Genomic DNA, 22,632 nt, shown 5'->3' with positions numbered 1-22,632 from the left:
TAAATACATAATGTGATAACATATAATTCTAACTTAGCTTGCAATACTGGGTAACATTCATGATATACAGTATGTACTGACAATAGCAGTGCAGTGTTCCATTCGGACATATGAAATGTGTTTATGTGTGCAGACTTCTAGCAGGAGAGAGTGCATACTGGCTTCTTGTTGGACAGCAGCATGTCCATGAGGAAGGACATGCGAATAGTGTCTGGTGTAGGCACAATGATGTCAGAGTAGCTGGTGTCTGGCGTGATGACCACCTGTCGCGCGGACTCCATCCAACTGACCCATTGCACCTTACAAAGCAGAGACACAATTAAGACATTACAAATCATATTAAAAGTTCTAGAATGAAGTGTGGGGATGCATGATTGGACAAGGATTAGTACAGTGAAGGTGACTCATTATTTAATTTTACATTAGTGTTCGAACCACACATGTTCATAACAATGTCTTTCAAATGCATATAACCTTTCCGTCTTTGTCCTCCTCCTCTTCTTCTGATAAGTTACTTATCCCCGCATCATCTAGCCGGTAGTCATACACAAGCCCTTCCTTGGGGAAGCAAAGCTTGATCTGGAAGTGAAACATTTCGATTCTGTGGTTTACTTGTTGCATCAGTGCTAAAACAAGCACTCTCAATCTCGTTGAGTATGAACTTTTGTTTTACGGTTCAAATGGGCAAGAGTCATCACTAAGAAACTGAGAACACTGAGAGGACACTGAGAAATGAGCCACCACAAATCAAGCCTAGCTTGAGGGTAGTGATGGACAGCTGGAGCAGCTCTCACTTTCTCCTCGGCCATCTTGTCCCTGAGCCAGACGCTGAACTTCAGCCAGCTGGCAGCGTCTCCGGTGGCCCCCACGCTCCACACTAGAGAAAAGACGAACCATGGCTCGATCAGCTCACTCAGGCGAGACAGCTTCTTCTTGGGTGGAGGCCTTGTCCCCTACATCACACAGATAAAACAGTTTACAGGGTGCAATGGTGTAGCTGTAACAACATTCCTGGTCACATTTTTTAGCCTTTTAATGTCAGTATTAACTCAGTCAAAAATTATATCAGTTAGGTCCATTTATTTCGATGTTCATTAAAACTGTTACCTCTTGAGGAACAAATGGCTTAAAGAAGCAGTCGAGCAGCTTCAGTAGACTGCAGGTGAGATTGCTGTCCATCGAGGCGATAACCTCTTTCACTGAGGAGCGTACAAATGTGATCGAGTCCTGTGGACAAACACGCACAGATCATATCCAGTAACTAGTCTTCTAGACACAAGTCACATCACAAGTCACCAGCACACTCATTCATCCATTCAGCCTTCTAAAAATGTCTTCACTAACTCAGCAGCCCCCTCTTTTGCTTTCTGTCTCTTTCTAACGACTAAAGAGATGTTAATGTAACATACTGATGCTAGTGTAACGTAATGTAATGTACACAGTTTCCCTGCCCTAACTGTAGGAGGTTCCCCTTGCCCTACCTGTAGGAGGTTCCCCTGCCCCACCTGTAGGAGGTTCCCCTTGCCCTACCTGTAGGAGGTTCCCCTGCCCCACCTGTAGGAGGTTCCCCTTGCCCTACCTGTAGGAGGTTCCCCTGCCCCACCTGTAGGAGGTTCCCCTTGCCTTACCTGTAGAAGGTTCCTTTGCCCCACCTGTAGGAGGCTCTCCTGCCCCACCTGTAGGAGGCTCTCTTGCCCTACCTGTAGGAAGCGTGTGAAGAGTGAGTCCAGCTCCTGTGCGTAGGGCTGCAGGGGTGCGGGGATGGTGCGGAGCCAGCACTCGGTAAAGGGCTTGAGCCCCAGGATGCTGGGCTCCAGGTACACCATGCCACAGCGGGACACCGTGGCCGGTGACGCCACGGCCAGGTCCTGCACCTCAAACATCATGGTCATGCTCTGGACAGACAATAGATAACACACATTAAAAATACACATTGTACACAAATAGCAAACTAGCTAAATTAAACAGTAATTTAGAAAGAATTAAACGTGTAAAAAATGAATTAATTATTGTGTAATGTCTATTTCTTTCTGCTTATTTGTAATCACAGATCTGAGTACTGTACAAATACTGTAGCAAATAAAGTTTGATAATGCACAAAAATAATCATGATGAGCCATGATCTCACATCAGTGAGCTTGATGATTTCTCCAGAACTCAGACAGAGCTTCTTGTTGTCGTCCAGCACAGTGTTCATGTTCTCGATCCAGACTGCGTCCACTGGCCCATCAAACATGTACCACTTCTTATCCTCATCATTGGAGGCCACACCACCGCGCACCAGAGAGGACAGAATGCCATCAGTCCTGCAGGGGGCAACAGAGGGCAGGAGGAGAGAGAGAGAGCAGAACTAGAGGTGATGATAACCAAGTGACTGGCCTTTGACAACAGGGTCATTCCATGTCAAATCAGATAGAGTTGTTGTTGTACTGTCTCAGATTTTGTTAAAAACTTGTCTATATCATGAATGGGTCCCAAAACCAAGGGCTGTAAAATGTTTCTGCCTTTATATTTACCCCTTGATATTATTTTAGTTTTACAGGCTGGGCTGGGCAAATGTAGTACAAAGTTTTGTCAGGCTTGGAATGCTACTTTTTAAAAATATTAATGCCCAAACTATGTCTTGCCAGATAAGGCTGTTTTGAGCATAATAATTACTGAACAAATGAAGGAAGGGAAATCTTAAAACATTGGAATTGATTTTACAGGTCTTAGTTTTGGGACCTAAACGTTATGTAGACAAAATCTGAGATGGTGCGGCAACCATTTTCCTGGATTCTGTCTACTGTAATTTGACTCGGAATGACATAACCAACTGTTATATATGTTGTGATAAAGGATCTAGCCAAAGCAGCTAAAGAGCAAATGAACGCATTTATACTGTGTGTGTGTCTGTGAGTGTGTGCGTGTGTTTGTGTCTGTGTGTCTGTGCATGCGTTCATATTTGAATGACGCACAGCGGGCCTTGGGAAAGGGCTTACCACTCATGAGTGAGCAGGTCAAACTCTCCGTAAAGCTGCCCCATGGTGATGGATTTGGGGTTGAGCACAAACGTCTGCACCGCCTCGTACACACCACCGCTGACAGACGGCTGTCCCTGCAGAGCTGTGAGCGCAGCTCCCAAAATCATATAACACTGCCAGGGAAACAATACATCAACTCCAACACCCAACTCTCACACAGGGGACCATGCTCTTGTCAACACATTCTGGGTTGGATACCCATATCAATTTGAGGGGACACTAAGGGCATAACTAACGCTAGAACGGAATGTAAGAGCTGACCTTAGTTTTGCCTGAGCCAGGCGGCCCGACCAACATGAGTCCGTGACGCACCACGGTCGTCTCGTACAGCTGGATACATTTTGTGATGTAACCTGCGGGGCAGAACAGCCATGGGTTTTTGTGCTCCGGCTCTTGGCTAATCCTCTCCACCGAGGACGCTAATCCCCCCACTGAGGCTCACCATCTACGTCCTTCAGGCACTTCTTGGCGCAGACGCTGCGGATGGACTCCTCCAGCGTGCCATAATCGATGGGCTCCTCTTTGATCTTGGGGAAGAGGTCGGACACGATGCCGCTGAAGAGCTTCAGGTCGTCCTGCAGGAACTTGGGCACGTTGACGTCCCGGATGGCACGCAGGCAGATCAGCTCCTGTTAGGATCAAATCAAAATGCCAGCCTCAGAGCTCACATGCCAAAACACTGGAATGCTACATCAAGGAGTCCATAATTCAGGTTCTCCCCAGGTGAATATTATACATGAAGCTGTAAGTAGTTCGCACTCTCAAAAAAAATTGAGCTCTAGTTAAAACTAGTTGCTCCTTTTTTGCAAGACTTTGTCTAGTCATTTTGTTTCAGAGTGCAAACCACTTGCAGCTCTATTTTCACATTATTGGTTCTAATGCACCTGGAAACTATCATCTGAGCGCAACAATACTTCTCTGCCAGGTGAATATACATAACAAACAACACACACTCAACTAACCTCATTCATGTTCGGGTTCTCTCTTTTAAGGTTTCCCGCAGCAGAAATGACAGTCTTCACAGCTCTCATCCCAAAGTCATAATGATCCTGCAGCACAATTATCGGGCATCATTTTGACCCATAATCACTCAAAACACCAACCCCTCAATAATAATAACATCAGGAGTCAGACCATGTCAATGCCAAGCCAAAGCCCGCTGGCCAATGTGGCCTGATGCCCACCTGAGAGCTGAGCTGCTCGGAGGACAGCTTGAACGTGCTGGTGATCTTTTTGGACAGAATTTTGGCGTCGCTGAAGCCAAAGGAGTAAAGGGAAATCTCTGCAATCATGGCATAGTCAGGAACCATCATGGCTACCGGTCGGAATAGGGCCTGGACACAGATGGCATAGAAAACTGCTTTGCCTGAGATGTTTCATGATGTAGCTGTCTGTCGTTTACAGTTTTCTTTACTTTTTCAAAATCTGTTAGGTGGTCAGTGATTTCACCTTTAGGTTATCCGGCAGCTCGGTTCGTCCTGCGTACCCAGGATTCATAGTGATGAAAACGGCACAGGAGGGCACTAGTGGAATCTCGGCCCCCTCAAACACAAATCTCTCTGACTTAACACGCACGTACACACACACACAAACAAACATTAGTAATGCTCACACATCACACATGGTAAGTACAAACACATGGTTTTATCCAAAGCGTTACCTAAATGCTTAAAAACGCAAATAAATAAATAAATAAATAAATATCACACTACACTAGGACACAGCTGTCCTGTATTGTGTGTGGAAAACAGATTTGCATTTAGTATATACAGCTGGAAAGTAATGGCTGTTAGCATTAAGTGAGTAAGTAGTAAGTGAGTGCGTAGAGAAGTACTAAGTGAGTGCTGAGAGTGAGATAGAGGGAGAATGTGTGGAGATGGAGAAGAGGAATGGCATGTGCTGGCACACACAGTGTTGTTGTGTCACAGTGTTGCGCCTCTGTGTATGAGTGTGTGGGAGGTGGGCGTGCTGTGTGTGCATGTATGTGGCCTGAGCTCACCCTCTGCTGCTGGGCTTTCTGGATGGTGGTGATCTGCTGCGCCACCACAGACAGCACCTCCACATCGATGCGATTGAACTCATCAAAACAGGCCCATGCTCCAGAGCTGTGGCACATTACAGTGGATCAGTTAATGTGATGTAACAGTTATAATCCATGGTTAAATATCTGACTTTATTACACGGCCCTTCATAATGCTGCAGAATGCTACATTCACTTGAATGGGCCATCACAACGTTCAGAGGTCTGATAATTCTCGATAACAGACCATTGCTAAGTATAACAGACCGCGGTCAAGGAAAATGGGTTTTGTGCTTCTAATTCAGGTCTTTTATATTACTCCGCAACTACTGGAACTTCATTCAAAAGTAAAAGCAGGGCCCCAGCCGTGGCGCGGCTGGCTGGGGCACCTGCACCATGCGCCGGCAACCCGGGTTCGATTCCCGCCCCGTGGTCCTTTCCGGATCCCACCCCAACTCTCTCTCCCACTCGCTTCCTGTCATTCTCTACTGTCCTGTAAATTAAAGGCATAAAAGGCCAAAAAATATATATATAAAAAAAGAAAAAGTGAAAGCAGATGGTTGATCAGCTGTATTCTAAAGAATGTTTGATTCAAGTTCAGCGTGTGTTGTTGCGAACTATTCGCAAAAGCCACGATGAAACGGTAACAAATAGGCTATGTAGGCTAAAGAGTCATATCGTGGGGAGTTTTTCGTTTTGGCAAGTAGCCGTGTAATAAGGTCAGGTCGGAACAAGATCCTTCAGGTCCTTCAGGTCGGAACAAGATCCCTCCGCTGTACGTCGGGGTCTGGTTCGCCCTGTCGGGACCTATTTCCCGATAATGACCGGCGTTCTATACATTATCCCTTACATGGTAGGCTCTTTAGCAAACGTTAGACAAGACATTCATCGTAAGACATTCATCATTTGTGATTTTTTTCATGTGGTGTCTTACACTCAAAATAATACATGTCGGTTTAACTAACCTGGCCAGGCCCTTGAGGAACTTCCCCATGGCCATAAAGTCCAGCTGGTCAGAGCAGTTGAAGACCACAGTCTGGATGGCCAGGGCTTTGCCCAGGTCTTTAGTGGTCTCGGTTTTGCCCGTCCCTGCAGGTCCAGCTGGGGCCCCTCCGAACTTCAGGTGCAGAGCCCCTGTGAGGGTCAGGTAGCACCTGTGTGGGGACAGAGAGAATAACTAAGGACTTCACCACACATTCGTCTCAGGTTCAAAATAGCACAATGATCAAATCAAAAGAGCAGCTGGGAGAGATTATTCAGAACTATTCTACTAACACTCCACACATGTTGTTGATTGTTGTTGATTTTTGTTGAATGAAAATGTTTTGTTGATTCCATTTTGTTATCAAGGGTTCTGAACAATGTGGCTCTGTTTTTAATATTACATCTATTTATATAATATATAATAGTGATGATGATGGCAAAATCTGTATGCAGAGTTGAGTGATTTAAAACAGGCCTCGGCGGTACCTGTCTGTCAGAGGAGTGATGACCAGGCGTCCTGAATTGCCCAGATACTCGTAACCGTACAGGAACTCCGCATTCACTGCTCTGATGTACAGGTCACCTCTGGCCCAGTAATACCTACCCAAGCACACAACACCACTCAGCAATACTGACATTTAATAAAGGATATAAATAGAAGGTATAAATAGAAGATAATAAACTTGTCTAAAAAACAATTACAAAGATATCATAGACTATAAGACATTATTTTTAATATCACATTGTATCACAATGTATATAAAAAAGTTATGTGTATGTTTTTGTGTATGTTTGATGAATACAGAATTCTGTCATTTTTATTCTTGACTGAATTTTGGACGTGTTGGAAGTGCACTGATGCACTATGGCAGCGGCTGGATTACTCCTCACACCTGAGCTGGCTGATCCACTCAAAATCGTTTACACTGGACACATTCTCCTCCACCAGCTTGGCAGCCACATCTTTAGCATGGACCTCAATGACGATGAGTGCGGACAGGACTGACCTCTGCATCTTAGACAGACCACCTCTCACCAGCTGCACCAGGTCTCCCAGCTACACACACACACACACACACACACACACACACACACACACACACACACACACACTTCTACGCATCAATATGCATCCAGTTATCATTTTTTAATTTGAAACCTGATTTGAAATTACAACCCCAAAACAGAAAAAGTTGGGACGTTGTTTAAAATGTGAATAAAAACAGAATGTAATAATCTGCAAATCTCTTAAACTCATATTTGGTTGCAAAAAAGACACAGACAACATATGCAATATTGAAAATGACAAATTTGTCTATTTCATGGAAAATAAAATGAAGAATGTTTCAAAACAAAAGGAAGAATGTTTCACAACTAACTAGGGTAACTGGCAACACAATTGGGTATGAAAAAGAGCAGCCCAGAGAGGCAGGGTCTCTTAGAAGTAAAGATGTAGGGGTATTCATCCCTCTGTGTAAACCTGTGTGCACAAATGATGAAACAATGTAATTTTAATGCTTCTTCACATGAAATATGAATTTTTTAAGGAGTTCATCATCTACAGGACATAATATTATTAAAACATTCAGAGAATCCAGAGAAATCTTTGCAAATAAGGGAAATAGCTGAAAAACAAATTGGATGGCCGTGGTCTTTTGGACCTCAGATGGCACTGCATCCAGACCTGTTTCCAGACCTGCCATTGTATGGGCTCAGGAAAACCTCTGATAACCATTGTCTATGTGCCCAGTTTGATACTCAATTCAAAAACTGCAGCCAAAATTGTAACAGCAAAAATTGTATTGAGACATGATACAAAAAAGACCACCCTCTTATCTGGGCCTGAGCTTGTTTAAAATGGACTGAGGTAACGTGGAAAAAGGTCCTGTGGTTAGACCAATCAAAGTTTGCCATTCTTTTTGGAAATCATGGACTCATCTGGGCTAAAGAGGAGAGGGCCTATCCAAGTATTCAACCTGTCCTACTTGTTTTAGCGCTCAGTTCGAAACCCAACATCTATGAAGGTGTGGAGGAGCATTAGTGCCTACAGCATGAGCGTCTTGCACATTTGGCAAAGCACAATCAATTCTGAATAATGTATACAGGTTTTGAGCAACATATACTGCCATCCAGGTAAATAGTATTTCTCCATAGAGGAAGAGTCCAGGTGCTAAGATGGCCTGTCTGCAGTCCAGATTTGTCAAATTAGGTGCATAATGGAATGAAAAGCATGACTAAGGATACCTATACTGTTGAGCAACTGAAATTGCAACTGACAACATTTCATTCTCAAAACTGTAGCAAATGGTCTCCTCAGTTCCTAAACATTTACAGAATTGTGTTAAATGAAGAGGTGAAGCTAGCCTGGCTAGCGCCACCACTTCTCAATGAGACGTGGTCTGGGAACCAAACGTTCATTTTCTCGTATTTGAAAAAAATGCCCAGATCCGTTTATTGGGTGCCACGGATGTCTATCAAATGCGTCTGTGCATAGCTCATCATCGTCTTGCTTTCCCACCTGTTCTGTGATTGGTTCCCTATCTCAGGCGAAAATTTGCTTCATGGTCTCCAGGCTGCCTTAGCAGCGTGAATCAAATCGCGCGCAAGGCAGCATGGGAACACCCAGGCTAAGGTGAAGCAGTAAGGTGGTAAACATGCTCCCGTCCCAACTTTTTTTGAAACATGTTGCTGGCATCAAATTCAAAATTAACATATGCTTTCCATGAAAGAGTCCAACATTTCATGTTCAACATTTCATATGTTGTCTATGTCCTTTTTGCTGCTAAATATGGGTTTATGAGACTTGTATATTGTGACATTCTGTTTTTATTTGCATTTTACACAATGTCCCAACTTTTTCTGTTTTGGGTTGTATGTTAAATTCCAAGATACTAGTTGAACTGGACCAGTAAAATAACACTGAAACATGACAACAACTACAACATGCCCCTGACACCAATGTAAATCTTTAACCAGTAAAAGTTCTTTGTAATTCCAGCACCCAAACCACTGTCTGTCTCAAGTGAATGATTCATTGAGAGGTTCAGTATGCTTGGTTCAACACAAACAAAAAGGCATTGTTCCTTCAACTGGTGCACTCATTTGAGGACCCAATAACAGTTCAAATACCCTCACCAACATACTCCATGTTTTGTACACAAAATGACAAAACGAAACACAACATACACATGCACACAAACACACACACATACACAAACATGCAGTGCATGCTGTTTTAGAGTGGTGGCCGAAGGCCCAACTGTTTGCGAGGTGACTTCCATAGCATGACATACCTGTGCCTGCAGCTGGGGGTAGAGGCGGCTGGCCAGATCACCCTGCTCTAGGGCCTCAGACACTTCTGTGGTCCAGAAGGTCTGACAGCCCGCAATGACCACCTGGCCCGGCCATGACAGAACCCACTCAGTACGGGGTTGCTAGGAAGGACAGAGACAGGGACATTATTTGAATGACAAATGCAATATCTATCCCTGCTATGACCAGCAAACATGTTTATATATACAGTATACACTACCGTCAAAAGTTTGGGGTCACTTAAAGATCTGCCATTTCTTTCTACAGCAGTCAAGAACCCTTTTGCAATCATGTAAGGACATAATGTAATCTGAAAACTGCTGCCCTGATTAAAAAAAAACAATGCAACTGATTTGAGCTGGTATTCTGTCTATAATAGAGTGGAATGGAAATTTCTAAGTGACCCCAAACTTTTGACCGGTAGTGTACATATGCAGTAATTTATATATTTTGCAGTCAGACCCCTGGGTATGCAAGTAGCGAGCGGTGGATGTTCTCCCTCAAACTGGCCTTCATGGACCTCTCCACATCCCTCAGCCAGTCCTCCACATTCCCAGATGGCTGCACGGGGTTCACCAGCTTGACCTCTTCACCCTCCCCTGAATACATGTGAGTGATCAGCAGGTCCGACTGGAACTTCAGCTGTGGGCGCAAGGGGGGGGGGGGGGGGGTATGACCAGTCAGGCTACTCAGATAGTGTAGCGAGAGGAAGATTAATTGCATTAGAGAGAGTGGAGGCGTACCCGTGCGATGTTCTCAAAGCATTTACGCAGATGGGGCTGCACAGCGGTTGGGTCTCTGGTCTGGGACAGAATCTCCAGGAGCTCATCATCAGACAGGAAGTAGAATCTGAAAACAGAAAATACACAAACAAACACAAACACAAAGTTTTTTTTCTTTTTCTAAAACCTTCAACCTAGACCAAAAAGAAGGCATTCCCTGTGTAAATATGGCCTGATTCATGAACAAAATGTGCTAAACATATGTGTTTGAGAGTTAGCCGTCATCTCCTGGCTGCCTACTGGGGCTAATTTACCTTGGGAAGGATCCACGCTTGGTCTCCAGATACTCGCTCAGGCCTTTCTGTACCATTTCCAACAGCTTGTTGCAGTCTCTCAGGCTGTCCAACAATCGAGTGTCCGGGCACACCTCAATCACCTAAACACGTATGCACACACACACACACACACACACACACACACACACACACACACACACACACACACACACAAACACACACACACGCACATGCAAGCACACGCACACGCGCACACACACAGAGAAAAGTTTCTTCTCTCATTCTCTCAAAGTTTCTTCGCTCACTTCTCTCATAGTGCCTAACCTTTGACCTCACCTGGCGCTTGTCGTTTGCCATCTTCATCACCTTCCTCCAGGTGCGATCCATCGTCTGGTACCTCTTGCCCTCCACGGGCAGCTGGCGGTTGATGTCATCGGAGCTGAAGATGGGCTCCAGGTAGAGCCAGGAGCGCTGGCAGGTCAGCCACTCCTCCAGCACATCCTGTCAACAGGGAGCCAGAAAGAAGATGGATGGATGGATGAATGATCAAATGAAGGGATGATTAAATAGATGGATGGATGAATGAATAAATGAATGAATCAATGGATGAATGGATAGATGGATGGATGGATGGATGGATGAATGGATGATCGAATGAATAGATGGATGGATGAATGAATGAATTAATGAATAGATGGGTGGTAGGATGGATGGATGGATGGATGAAGGGATGGATGAATGAATGAATGAATAGATGGATGGATGGATAGATGGATGAAATTATGAGTGGATGAATGACAGGATGGATGGATGAACAGACAGACGGATGAATGAATGATGGATAGATGGATAGTTGGACAGATTAGTGGATGAATAGTGAAATAAATGAATGCACAAATGACTGAATCTTTATCAAGCCCAATTAATTCCACTGCCATAGTAAACCTACCTACAGGTGTGCTCACAGCATTTGGATGTGCATTCAGTACCTGTGTGATTCTCAGCTTGCTCTCCCAGGTGCTGATGCGGTCCGCAAAGGGTTTCTTGTAAGGCGAGAAGGACATGCTCTGGGTCATGACGATGTGGTCATCCAGCAGCTGGGAGGCCTCATCGGGACTCTTCAGGATATAGGTGCCTGTCTCCTTATAAGAACACACATCAAAAGCCACCGTGGCCCACTCCTTCTCCATTTTGTCGAGAGCCTATGAGTGAGAACACAGGAGAAAGTATCACATAAAAGTACAGAAACAATGTTTACATCTTGAGCACCTGGGGCATCTTGGTATATGCACAAGTAAATCATATGGTCAAACGTGCTATGTATAATTTAAAATTAAAATAACAACAAAATGTGAAGAAACAACCATTTCCACTTAATGTCATAAAAGCCAATGCTCAATCACACACAGTCATATAGTTACAAAGCCAATTGGTTGTGTAGACAGTTTCAGATCAATTTTGACACAGTGAGGCCTTACTTGTTCGATGGCGTACTCCTTCCCAGCCACCTCTGCCACCAAGGCGATGTCCTTGACGTGGTTCTGCAGGCCCATCTCCAGGCAGCGGGAGAAGGTCAGGTTGGCTTTGGGCTGGACGTTCATCTTGATTTTCTCGGACAGCACCTTCCAGTGGCGGCTGCGCATGCCGGGGTTACGCAGGCCCTGAATCAGTGGGATGAACGGAGTGAACTCCTCGATCTTCCTGCGGATCTCCATCGCCACGTCCAGACAGGCTGTGGAAGGAGTGGGGGGGTCCGGGGGCATTTGGAGGATGGGCAGAGAGGGAGAAGAAGAATGGTGCCATGAAGGGGGCAAATGAGAGACTGTTAGGGACCTTCTTATTCAATCACATTTTTTTTTTTTAAAGATTTTATTCAATCACATTTTTCATATCTGTAAATTATTACTAACCTTTTTCTGTGTGTGAACAGATATGTGTGACAAACTACCAGAGGTGTAAAAGTCCGGCTTCAGAAAGTGAAAGTCCTGCCATATATCTACTCTAACCATTCACTAAACCGACTGATTCTAATTGGCACAACTCCTCAGACAGGTAGAGCAGTTAATTAGTGAAAACACGCATGCTAAGTGCACAGGTTAGTGCACAGAACCAAAGCATGGTAGGACTTTTACTTTGTGAAGCCGGAGTTTGGCAAACTACACAACATTTTTAAGCAAAAAAAAAAGGCTTTGGAGTACACCAAGCTCCTCCACTGTGTCATGAGCTTTAATGGTACACACCAGGGATGTCCTTGAACTGCTTGACACATTTGTGCATTGTCTTAAAGGCTTCATTGACGCTGCGCTCCAGCTGCTCTGGGTCAATGATGGAGAGCGGGTCGGTCATCCAGCTTTCGTGCCAACGCAGCCAGTCCGAGGTGGTGGACCAGAGATCCCGGAACGGCTGGAAGTCCTTGGTCAGCTTCTGCAGACGGTCATACTGGGCCACAAAAGGAGGGAATGATTATGATGTTGGAAACCATAACATACGTCATATAAGAATGCATGCACATCTATATATTACAACAGGAGCTGGATACTGAACAATGCAAAAGAAAAAGAAAAAATATCCGCACACTGTCTGCTTTGCTCCTAAAGGGGATTTAATGGAGCAACATTTCTACTACTCTGGTCTTCCTCAGGTTGCTTTGATGTACCTGAGGAAGACCAGAGTAGTCGAACTGTACCATTAAACCATATAGTCACATACTGAGACTGGAGAGTTCATCTCATCATGGCTCTTACGTTGGTGACGGGAATGTTAAAGAGTCGCTCGCGGTTGTTGTACAGCGATGCCATGGCCTGGGATTCCTTCAGCTGTTTGCTGACACGACGCACCTCGTTGGCCACCTCATGTGCCCGGGTCACGTCCGTGTAGCCTGAAAATCCAGCCACCAACATCTGGAACAGACAGGAGCAAGAGGTCAGCACGCCTGGAGGAAACCGGCCACTAGAGGGCAGAGTGGAGCCACAGGGGGAGGAGTATGGGCGGACAGTGGATTCCTGGAAGAACGCCCTTGCGGATGTAAAGGAGCTTGCATACTGTTCCAACAAACGGCAACAAACTCCAACAAACACCAACAGTTGGGTCAGTGTGGGCCGGCCGTTTGTTGGAGCAGTGTGCAAGCTCCTTAATTCTGAGTGGTTACTGTAGATGCTAAGAGGCGCGACTAACTTGCAGGGAGTCCAGTCGGTCCTGGAAGTTGTTCTGGTCGACCAGCTGGATCTTGTGGAAGCGCTCCTCATCCTCCACGTGCTGAGCGGCCACCACCTCCATCTGTTTCTCAATCTTGTGGGGCCAGGCCATGGCTGTCCACCTAACACAACAACCAGCTCTTAGCTTCAATTCATCAGCATCGACCCTCCACAAGCCCACTTTGAAGCTCTCTCTCAAAGCCATTTCAGTCTAAAGTCATGCCATATATAGATATGGTAATTAGAGTGACTTACTTAGCATTGAAATCCTCATTGGACAGGCTGTAGAAGAACTCGTCAATCAGCTCATAGTCAGACATGGCTTTGGATAACACCTCCTACAGGTGACACAAAAGGAATATTTTCTGCAATACCTCCAATACGGAAAAGAGTCAGATTGGTTTGAAATGCTTCAACAGGTTGGTTTGAAATGTATTAGGTCCATGCAAACATAAAATACATTCAACAGAGATGCAAAAGAGTCCAATCATGCAACCTATAAATATCCTGATAAGGCACACCTTGGGTACTAGTTTGAATGATGGGCAAAACACAAAGTCTTCATTTTAACTAAGGCTAAATAAGTAACTAGGCAAAATGAATTTGCTAATTTAACACCATGGGCAAGACCTTACCCACTGATGAGTCAGCTCAGCGCATCCACATCAAGCAAGACAACATTGTTTGTTGATAGGTTTTGTTTGTGACAGATTTTGTTTGTTGATAGGTTTTGTTTGTTGACATAGATTTTGCACTTTGCCAACCATTAAATTAGGGCCCCTTGTCATTCTCATCTGATAGAAAATCACCCCATTTTTTAAGAGACTTAACTCCCTGAAAGCTCTTGGGAAAGACCTTCAGAGACAACCCCAAATCCTTTAGTAATGCATGTGTCACAGAAATACACAAAAAGTCTCACCTCAACATCACCATCATTTGGCCGTCATTTGCAAAGTTTACCCAAACACAACTCATTTGTACTGTATTGTATTTTCTAACTGTGGTGTGAGGCTTGTGGGTCACTCAGTGCTGTGTTGTACCTCGTGTGCTTTGAGTTGCTCAGGGATCTGCTTCATCCATTCTCTCTGCTCCGTCAGATCCTCTACACTGTTGGGTTTCTCATAGAGCTTTCTGCTGATGGCCTTGCATACCTCACAGGCCTAGCGTGCACAAACACACACACACACACACCATAGATATGTGCAATCAAACACAAACAATATGTGCAATATCACACAACCACATCAGCCACACACCCACACACAATAGTTCAAATTTATAAGTAATTAAAATCAAGAAAGACTGGCACAAAATAGACTGGCAAAACACGCAAACACACAGACACAGACACACACACACACACACACACACACACACACACACACAGCAACAATTGCTGTTTACAGAAACCAGTATTACTCACATCTTCCAGTTGCTTGCCTAGTTTCAGTGCCAGCCTGTCCAGGACAGCATTAGCCAGAGCACGCCGCTTCTTGGACAGGTTCTGACGAACCATCTCCACACTGACCAGGAAGGGCCCGATGATGATGGAGGCTGGCAATGATTGGTCCAACACCTCCTTCTCCTTCAGGTGCAGCTCCACCTCCCGTTTCACCTCCTGGGGAGTCTGCTCTGGCTGGCTGTGGGCCCTGGGTGGAGGGAACACAGCAAGAAGTCACAGTGACAGGATGTAGAGCTATCCCAAATCAATAAACCACTTTTATTAATAACTAGCTAGGTATATGGCACTAACTACTCAATTGATGCATCTTAAAGGAAAAGACTCATGTTATATGGTGAAGAGCAAAGTCATGAAGCATGAAAGGTCAAATCAAGTTGAGAAAAAAAACGCATATAAGGCTGGTTTCCTGTACATGGATTAAGCCTAGTCCAGATGTCCATTGAAGGCTCTCTGTTAGGCCGGGACTAGGCTTAATCCATGTACCAGCCTATAGTGTACTCTTGAGCTTGTCAGTTTGTCAGTGCGTTAGGAGGAGCTGTGTTCTTGTGGACATGGCTGGTAGATGGCGGGTGCCGTACCGGAGGAAGCTCTCCACGTCGGAGTTGTGCAGCTCCAGGTGGCACTCGTACTCACGGGCGTAGGCTCGGAGCGGAATGGTGGCCTGGCGCAGCGCATGCCTCACCCGCTCTCGCAGCTCCTGCACGGCCGGCTCCAGCAGCCCCACCGACTCCAGTAGCGGCGTGCCACTGATGAACATGCTCGTCATCACAAACTGCCAGAACCAGGAAATCAACACCATTGTCGCAAAAATCACCTTCTCTGTCAAGTATGATTACACTTACAGTACAATTATAAGTTTATAAGTATTTAAATTATAAGTAGACGTAAAGGATTCTTAATGAGCATAAAGAGAAGTAATGCTCATTAAGAATCCTTTAAGTAAGTATAAGTATATATACTCTTTTGATCCCGTGAGGGAAATTTGGTCTCTGCATTTATCCCAATCCGTGAATTAGTGAAACACACTCAGCAGACAGTGAACACACAGTGAGGTGAAGCACACACTAATCCCGGCACAGTGAGCTGCCTGCAACAACAGCGGCGCTCGGGGAGCAGTGAGGGGTTAGGTGCCTTACTCAAGGGCACTTCAGCCGTGCCTACTGGTCGGGGTTCGAACCGGCAACCCTCTGCTTACAAGTCCGAAGTGCTAACCAGTAGGCCACGGCTGCCCCTGTTAAAGGAAAAGAAACACAATATATGGTGATATCCTTAAGTAAATTGCTATGTAAGGCCACTTGCGGCTCTGAGCCTATATCAGTATCTCACCTTGTCTAACTGAGGGACATTGTGTGTAGAGAGAATGCCCTTGTCAAAGAGGTTCATTATGGAACTCTCAAAGTTCTCCAGTGGTGTGCTGTAGTGAGCCCCTGTCTGGTCAAGAATGAGGTCCACCAGAAACAGAGGGCTCTTTTTGGGCCTGCAAGAGAAAATAAAAAATCACATAAAACATCAAATAAAACATCAAATAAGAGCTACAATAGAGCAGAACTGTGTTAATTTCACTGACATATCACAATGACAAACAGACTATTTTTCTATGTGAAGACATAGACCGTAACTAAGTAAACATCCTCTTTTGATGAAGAAAACTCAGACCAAATGTTCTAACCTGATTGTTACAAATCAAATAGGCAAATTAAATCAATACTATGCAGATCAATACATGAATTGATGTTTATTACACCAGGCAGGGATGTGACGGAGGTTCTAACCATAAACATGCATGCAATGATGTACATTTTGCCAAGACTGTTCACGCTCACAATTGGATAATGTAAGCTGGAAAAAACATGCAGTCTGACAGAGGAACAGTAGATAAAATTCACCATGTGTTCATTATTTGTGGATCCAGGCATCAGAACGCTATTTTGTTAAAGCATGCTGTCTGCTTGCTGTCTGCATCCAGGTTATTTTGAGCAATGTTGTCTGATAAAATGCCACAAGGCAAAAAGATACAATGGGTACACATGCTATTTATGGAAAATCACTCTACAAACATTTCTGTGACCTGTTCTCTAACCTTGAGTATGTTCCAAAACATTCCAGTGTAAAGCAGTCAAAGCAAGGCTTAAGGGGACCCAATGTAATGATACCTTGAACCATCAAACAGACCGTGTTTATCATAACCAGAGAGATTAATGCTGGAAATAGCCCTCCCTATGTGGGAAGAAGTGCTTTCTTTTTCCTTGTGCAGCATTCAGTTATATTCACTACACAACATGCTACAAATATCCTGAATTTCAATAGAGAAATTGGTATGTGATTAATTTGACATCCATTTCTCCATCACTGTCAATATTGTTTATTTGGCAAGTTTCTCATAACACTGTCAGCCCTTAGGGTGCAAATGTTTCTGTGGTAAACTAGTGGCTACATGAGTTGACAAAGACCAGATGACAATTACAACATGGAACGCTAACTATGTTCAGCTCCAGCTATTTTTTCCAGGCCAAAGTACTCTGTAACATTTTTCAAGTACTGTTACTGTGACTGTCAATTAAAGCTAGTTCACTTATGTAAACTGACAATACCTTTCATCATCCAAAACTCAATACACCAAGGCCGCAGTCATGATGTCAACATTGGGGGGGACCAAATCTGTGGTGGGGTCTGAGGGACCCCCAAACAGAATTTCAATAAATTTCCTACCATGCAAAAAATATTATTAAAAATCACAAACAAGTCGTTAGTTAAGTCAGTCAATTAGGGTATTCCAAACTTTTGACGGACATAGGCATGGCATGGATGGATTATGAACCCCTGGGCACAGATAATGAACCCCTGGGCCCCCCTCCTCCAGATAGAGGGGTCCTGAGGCATTCTCCCATGGAAGATTTTTTTTTTTAAATGACCCTTTAAATGATGACTTCTGGGGAGTTTTGTGAAAAGAGAAGGGTGGAGAAGAACCAACTTCAGACAGAGGCTTGGGCTTCAGGGCCCCCTGAGCTCTTGGGCCCAGTAAGCCCATTCAGTAATCCATCCCTGGACCTGTAGTATGACTCCATTTGTCTTCAAAATGTATACTTTAAATTACAAACTAGAGTATCTTTGTTAACCTCTATATTACACAGAATGTGGTTCTTTGACTTATTACTTACACCTGAAGATTTTTTTTAACTAAGGCTTAGACTCATAGGTTTGGCCTAATAAGATTTTGTCTTTTAATTTAGATTTTATTATGCTGGCGGCTATTCACACAATTTTAACATATGCAAGATGCAACAACCATTTCTAAGAGGCCTATAAACGGCAATTTCTGGCATTACTACTAGCATATGAATGCATTAGCCTATTTATGTTGAAAGACATGTGAAAGAAATGAATGACACAGGCTTGCACAAATTCATCATTTAAAATAAAACGTGGAAATGTTTCAAAGTTCCTATTGAGTCTGATCAGCTCCTAAAATGTATGGGATTTCCTTAGCCTATGCTACACCTTTCCAACAAGTTTTGTGAAAATTGTACCGGTAGCTTTTGCGATATTGTTGACAGCCCTACTTCACCGCAGTAGGGTGCAGTAAATGGAAGCTTTTGATAGCGCATGCCACTAACGAAAAACAGAAAACCAGCAGGACAAACCACTCAGGGGTGTAGGCTACTCTGGAACCATCACTAGGTCACTAATTTGTGCGTTATTTACGTTGGATTACATTTCAGATGGCGGTGCGTGTTGGTTTCCTGTAGGCCTTCCTGTACGCTTTTTTCTTTATTTATTTTGCTATGTCCGTATATTGGGGGGGGGGACATTTTGGTCATATTTGAATATTGGGGGGGGACACGTCCCCCTCAATGTCTATGGTGACTACGGCCCTGCACTACACCTAAAAGAAAACAGGTACAGTACATAGCAGGATATAATATGACCACCGCACAGTGCTGCATGTACTATTCAAAGAAAATACATTTATAATTTATAGAATATAAAAAATAATAGAAAATGAACTTGTTTCCATCTCCTACTCCTGCAACTCATTGTAAACCGCAACTCTTACATGCTCTACCCTTGGTTGCTCAATGATTGTTGAAACTCAAATTGTTCCTCATGTATACATGTCAACTTCAAAAAATGTTAACATTTTGTACAAACATATATGTGTTATATGCGTACAGTCATTGCCATATTATCTACAAGATCACAAACTTATATCGCTCTATCTTATACACTATATCATTAAAACAAGTCTGCAAACAACAGACAAAGTATTCTTTGGTGACACCTAAATGTATACTAACAGTCATTAATTTGTTAAACTTATTAATTGGTCTTTCTTTTTATACCTGTAGAAAAAAACTGAAAACTCAAAACTATGACGCAATCTTGGGTGCAATGGTTGACGCGCTATTCCACGAAAACTGCTTTTGGTTGCCCGAGTTTTCGAGAGGGCCAGTGCAGTGTGTGTGTGTAGCCCCCGGGAGCCAAAACCGCTATTCCTTATCAGCCAAGTTTCCAAAATGGGTGGAAAAATTAATAAATAAATAAATAAAAACGCAATTATGACAAAGTATAACGCTGTGGTGCTGGAACTGGTCATCATGATGAGCACTGGTAGAACACCAATTTACAGTAGAGAGGGTCAGAGTGTGTCACAGTGATAAGAAGCCAAACGTACCTACACAAACAGTGAATAAAGATACAATACAATACAATACAATACAATACATTTGGACCTTTACACAAAATGTAACACAGAAAGGGCAGAATTTGGGTCTCACTTGTAGGGGCTGTGGATGAGGTCTCCAACCCAGACCATGTCCTGCGGGCAGTGCAGCACATTCTGGCAGGTGTCCAGCAGGAACTGGGAGAGGCTGGCCAGCGAGTGCTGCACCAGGAAGCGCAGCGAGTCCTGCAGGCCGTAGCGCACCTGTGACATGAGGCAGCACATCTTGGACATGCAGTAGACCTCCCAGCGAGACTCCTTCAGACAGAACCAGCCGGCCGCCACGTCCCTCAGGCTAGAGCGGATGCTGTTGCACAGGGTCGTCACCCACGAGTCGCGCAGGAACAGCTGAACCTGCACACGTCACGACGGGCCACATCGCGAGAAAAATAACGCCACATACAAATTGGATTTTGTGAGCAAATATTACACAGAACATTATGAACGGCAGCTAAAGTCTGGTGCTGCAGCCATCCAATTAATGGGCAAAATCAGTCCTGATGACATACAATGACATGGAAATGTTAGGAAAATCTTGCTATTTGTGTTCAATCAATGATTTTGTTAAATGTAAAGTAAAATGGTATGTTCATGTGTAAACAATGCACGTTTTAGTATTTCAAAGGATAAGCTTTATGTTTTGCTTTGCTTTTATAACAGTAATAATATAATATATAACAGTCCAGCATAAATGTTTAGGTGCACTGCATCGTGGTATACATGGTGTGTGTAAAGACACCGATGCTATGTGAGCACCGTGTGAACAGCCATGTAGGGTACCTGTGCGTGCGTCTGTGACTGAGCCAGCTCAAACTCCTCGAGCCGCAGGACCTTGGTGAAGGTCAGGTGAAACAGGCTCATGGAGGCCACCCTGTTGCACTCGGCGTGCACTTTAGACAGGGCTGAGATCACCTCAGGCTTGGTCAAGAGCGTGTTGAAGGTGAATGCTGCCCGGTTCTTCTGAAAAGGGTACGCAGGGATAGACACAAACCCTACAGATCCCACAGAGAGGCACAAGATGATATAGTACCCTCCAAGACAGGTCAATCCAATTAAAACTCACGCACCCATGCGCGCACACACGCGCACGTGCGCGCGCACACACACACACATGCGCACTCACACACACATAAACACACACACACACACACACACACACACACACACTACTTTCACTGGCCCACCTTCTGAGAGCTGGATCAACTTAAATCCCTTGCTATCTTCCCCTCTATCTATCTTCAACATTCCTTCCCCCTCGTTGACCCACCTCTCTCTGGCACGGTCTCCGGCTCTCTGTGCGGAACGGTGATATGGGAGAACTTCTCTGGGTCCTCTTTCACCACTTTGTCAAAAACCATCCGGTTCATGGTGCGATCATATGCCAGATTAATCTCACTCTCCATCTGGACCACACATTTCTGCAGCCTGCAGTGTCCAAAGCACAGTGCTTGAATATATTAACATTTATTAGGTGCCATACATACATATAGGCCATAAATCAAACAATATCTATACAACAATACAGAATATTACAAATTCAAATATAAACATGCATTTTATAACTATACACAGGTATAAAGGCTCTGATGCCAAGCTTCAATACATAATTCATTATATATAATTATAATTATTATATTAATACACTAATATATCAGTTAATTGGAATAAACAGGGGCTAACTCACAACTTCAGCTGGAGGCCTGGCGTGGAAAGTGCGTGTTTCTTGATGCGGTTGAGGCTGTCCTGACCAAGACAGGGCATGCCCTCCCAAACAGGCATGCTGTCCACTGCCAGGTGATAGAACAGCAGGCCCTCTGTGTTCTCCCTCCAGCGCTGGGCGAACAGCACCCTCTGCGCGAACACGCGTGGGTCCTCAGCACTGAATTGCACCTGGATCCTGGGGACCCAGTACTGACCCAGAAGGACTGGGGGAGAGCCGTCTGTGGTGGAGTGACATCAGTGGCAAAAGGGAAGAGGAAATTAACATGTTGATGAAACAGTGACAGCTATATAGACGTAAAATCAAGACATGGTCAACGTTTGCTAGGGCACTGTCAAACAATATTCCACTCTTTGCTGTTAAATGCTTTGCCATAGCCATGTAATGTAGTGTGGGTAGTTCTGCATTTTTACAAAATTATCATTTTCTTCCCTTAATGTCATTTGAAAAGGGCCTGAAAAATATAAAATGGCACAGTGCTGTATTGCAAGAGGCAGGGTTTTGGCCTTACCTTTTGCTCTCTCTCTTGACTTTAGAATTGGCTTCCCTTTGCTGTCCCTCATTCTGCCATTACGGTCCACCTTATGAACCAAGTAGAGCTTTTTCTCCATATAGTAGTCTAAAACTCCAACAGAATGCCAGGAGTATGTCACAGATGGACTTCTTAAGTCTGCAACAGAAATAAATCCAAAAAGGGGGTAAGCAATTACACTGAAAAAAGATGAGAAGATAAAGACATAAGGAGATTGGAAAGACATTGAGAGCGTGACAGAGGGAGAGAGAGGAATTAGTCTGTCATCATTTTTAGATATGTATTTGCAATTACACTATGACCAAGCATGCAAAACATCCTTGGGAAGAGGATTGACTGCATGCTCCATGGTTCCAAGTTTTAAAAGCAAACTTGCCATTTGGAATCTTGTCATAGTTGGGCAGCAAGGCTTTCGCAGGAACTGGCTTTCTCTCAGTGGACCCTGGTTCGGTGCCTAAGGCTAACCAATCCTGAGGGGTGCGGCAGTCGAACTCTTCGTTGTCAAATATCTGGGGAGTGGACCAATCGTGCATGCAATCACAAGCACAGTTTCAAACAGTTCTCTTTAGAAAGAAAAAAAACTGTGACTGGATATATAATTTCTGACAATGGGGTTTAACCGCACACATTAAATATTAAGTGCCACG

General features: G+C 44.2%; 1 protein-coding gene across 3 annotated transcripts in view; it reads right to left on the bottom strand.

Annotated features, from left to right (window-relative positions):
- Positions 1–22,632, bottom strand: part of dnah1 (dynein, axonemal, heavy chain 1) — a 52,729-nt gene that overhangs the window by 28,187 nt on the left and 1,910 nt on the right. For all 3 annotated transcript variants that reach the window (XM_042089216.1, XM_042089218.1, XM_042089217.1), the window contains exons 6-42: positions 22,362–22,494; positions 21,965–22,123; positions 21,418–21,673; positions 21,001–21,158; positions 20,514–20,725; positions 19,789–20,087; positions 16,340–16,490; positions 15,592–15,785; positions 14,975–15,200; positions 14,592–14,711; positions 13,807–13,889; positions 13,532–13,673; positions 13,102–13,257; positions 12,598–12,796; positions 11,836–12,089; positions 11,347–11,559; positions 10,694–10,858; positions 10,376–10,497; positions 10,083–10,188; positions 9,802–9,981; positions 9,321–9,461; positions 6,921–7,084; positions 6,514–6,627; positions 6,009–6,197; positions 5,023–5,128; positions 4,473–4,586; positions 4,208–4,357; positions 3,986–4,072; positions 3,466–3,652; positions 3,285–3,376; positions 2,982–3,136; positions 2,129–2,306; positions 1,701–1,895; positions 1,108–1,227; positions 795–953; positions 475–579; positions 159–299 (exon numbers count right to left, since the gene is read on the bottom strand). In XM_042089216.1, coding sequence (XP_041945150.1) covers positions 159–299; positions 475–579; positions 795–953; positions 1,108–1,227; positions 1,701–1,895; positions 2,129–2,306; positions 2,982–3,136; positions 3,285–3,376; positions 3,466–3,652; positions 3,986–4,072; positions 4,208–4,357; positions 4,473–4,586; positions 5,023–5,128; positions 6,009–6,197; positions 6,514–6,627; positions 6,921–7,084; positions 9,321–9,461; positions 9,802–9,981; positions 10,083–10,188; positions 10,376–10,497; positions 10,694–10,858; positions 11,347–11,559; positions 11,836–12,089; positions 12,598–12,796; positions 13,102–13,257; positions 13,532–13,673; positions 13,807–13,889; positions 14,592–14,711; positions 14,975–15,200; positions 15,592–15,785; positions 16,340–16,490; positions 19,789–20,087; positions 20,514–20,725; positions 21,001–21,158; positions 21,418–21,673; positions 21,965–22,123; positions 22,362–22,494 — 5,925 coding nt within the window. The remainder of the gene's footprint in view (positions 1–158; positions 300–474; positions 580–794; positions 954–1,107; positions 1,228–1,700; positions 1,896–2,128; positions 2,307–2,981; positions 3,137–3,284; positions 3,377–3,465; positions 3,653–3,985; positions 4,073–4,207; positions 4,358–4,472; positions 4,587–5,022; positions 5,129–6,008; positions 6,198–6,513; positions 6,628–6,920; positions 7,085–9,320; positions 9,462–9,801; positions 9,982–10,082; positions 10,189–10,375; positions 10,498–10,693; positions 10,859–11,346; positions 11,560–11,835; positions 12,090–12,597; positions 12,797–13,101; positions 13,258–13,531; positions 13,674–13,806; positions 13,890–14,591; positions 14,712–14,974; positions 15,201–15,591; positions 15,786–16,339; positions 16,491–19,788; positions 20,088–20,513; positions 20,726–21,000; positions 21,159–21,417; positions 21,674–21,964; positions 22,124–22,361; positions 22,495–22,632) is intronic.

Source organism: Alosa sapidissima, chromosome 4 (genome assembly GCF_018492685.1).
Source record: "Alosa sapidissima isolate fAloSap1 chromosome 4, fAloSap1.pri, whole genome shotgun sequence".
In the NCBI taxonomy this organism is placed as follows: domain Eukaryota; kingdom Metazoa; phylum Chordata; class Actinopteri; order Clupeiformes; family Clupeidae; genus Alosa; species Alosa sapidissima.
The sequence above is the reverse complement of the archived record's forward strand: the minus strand, read 5'-3'. Positions and strand labels throughout refer to the sequence as shown.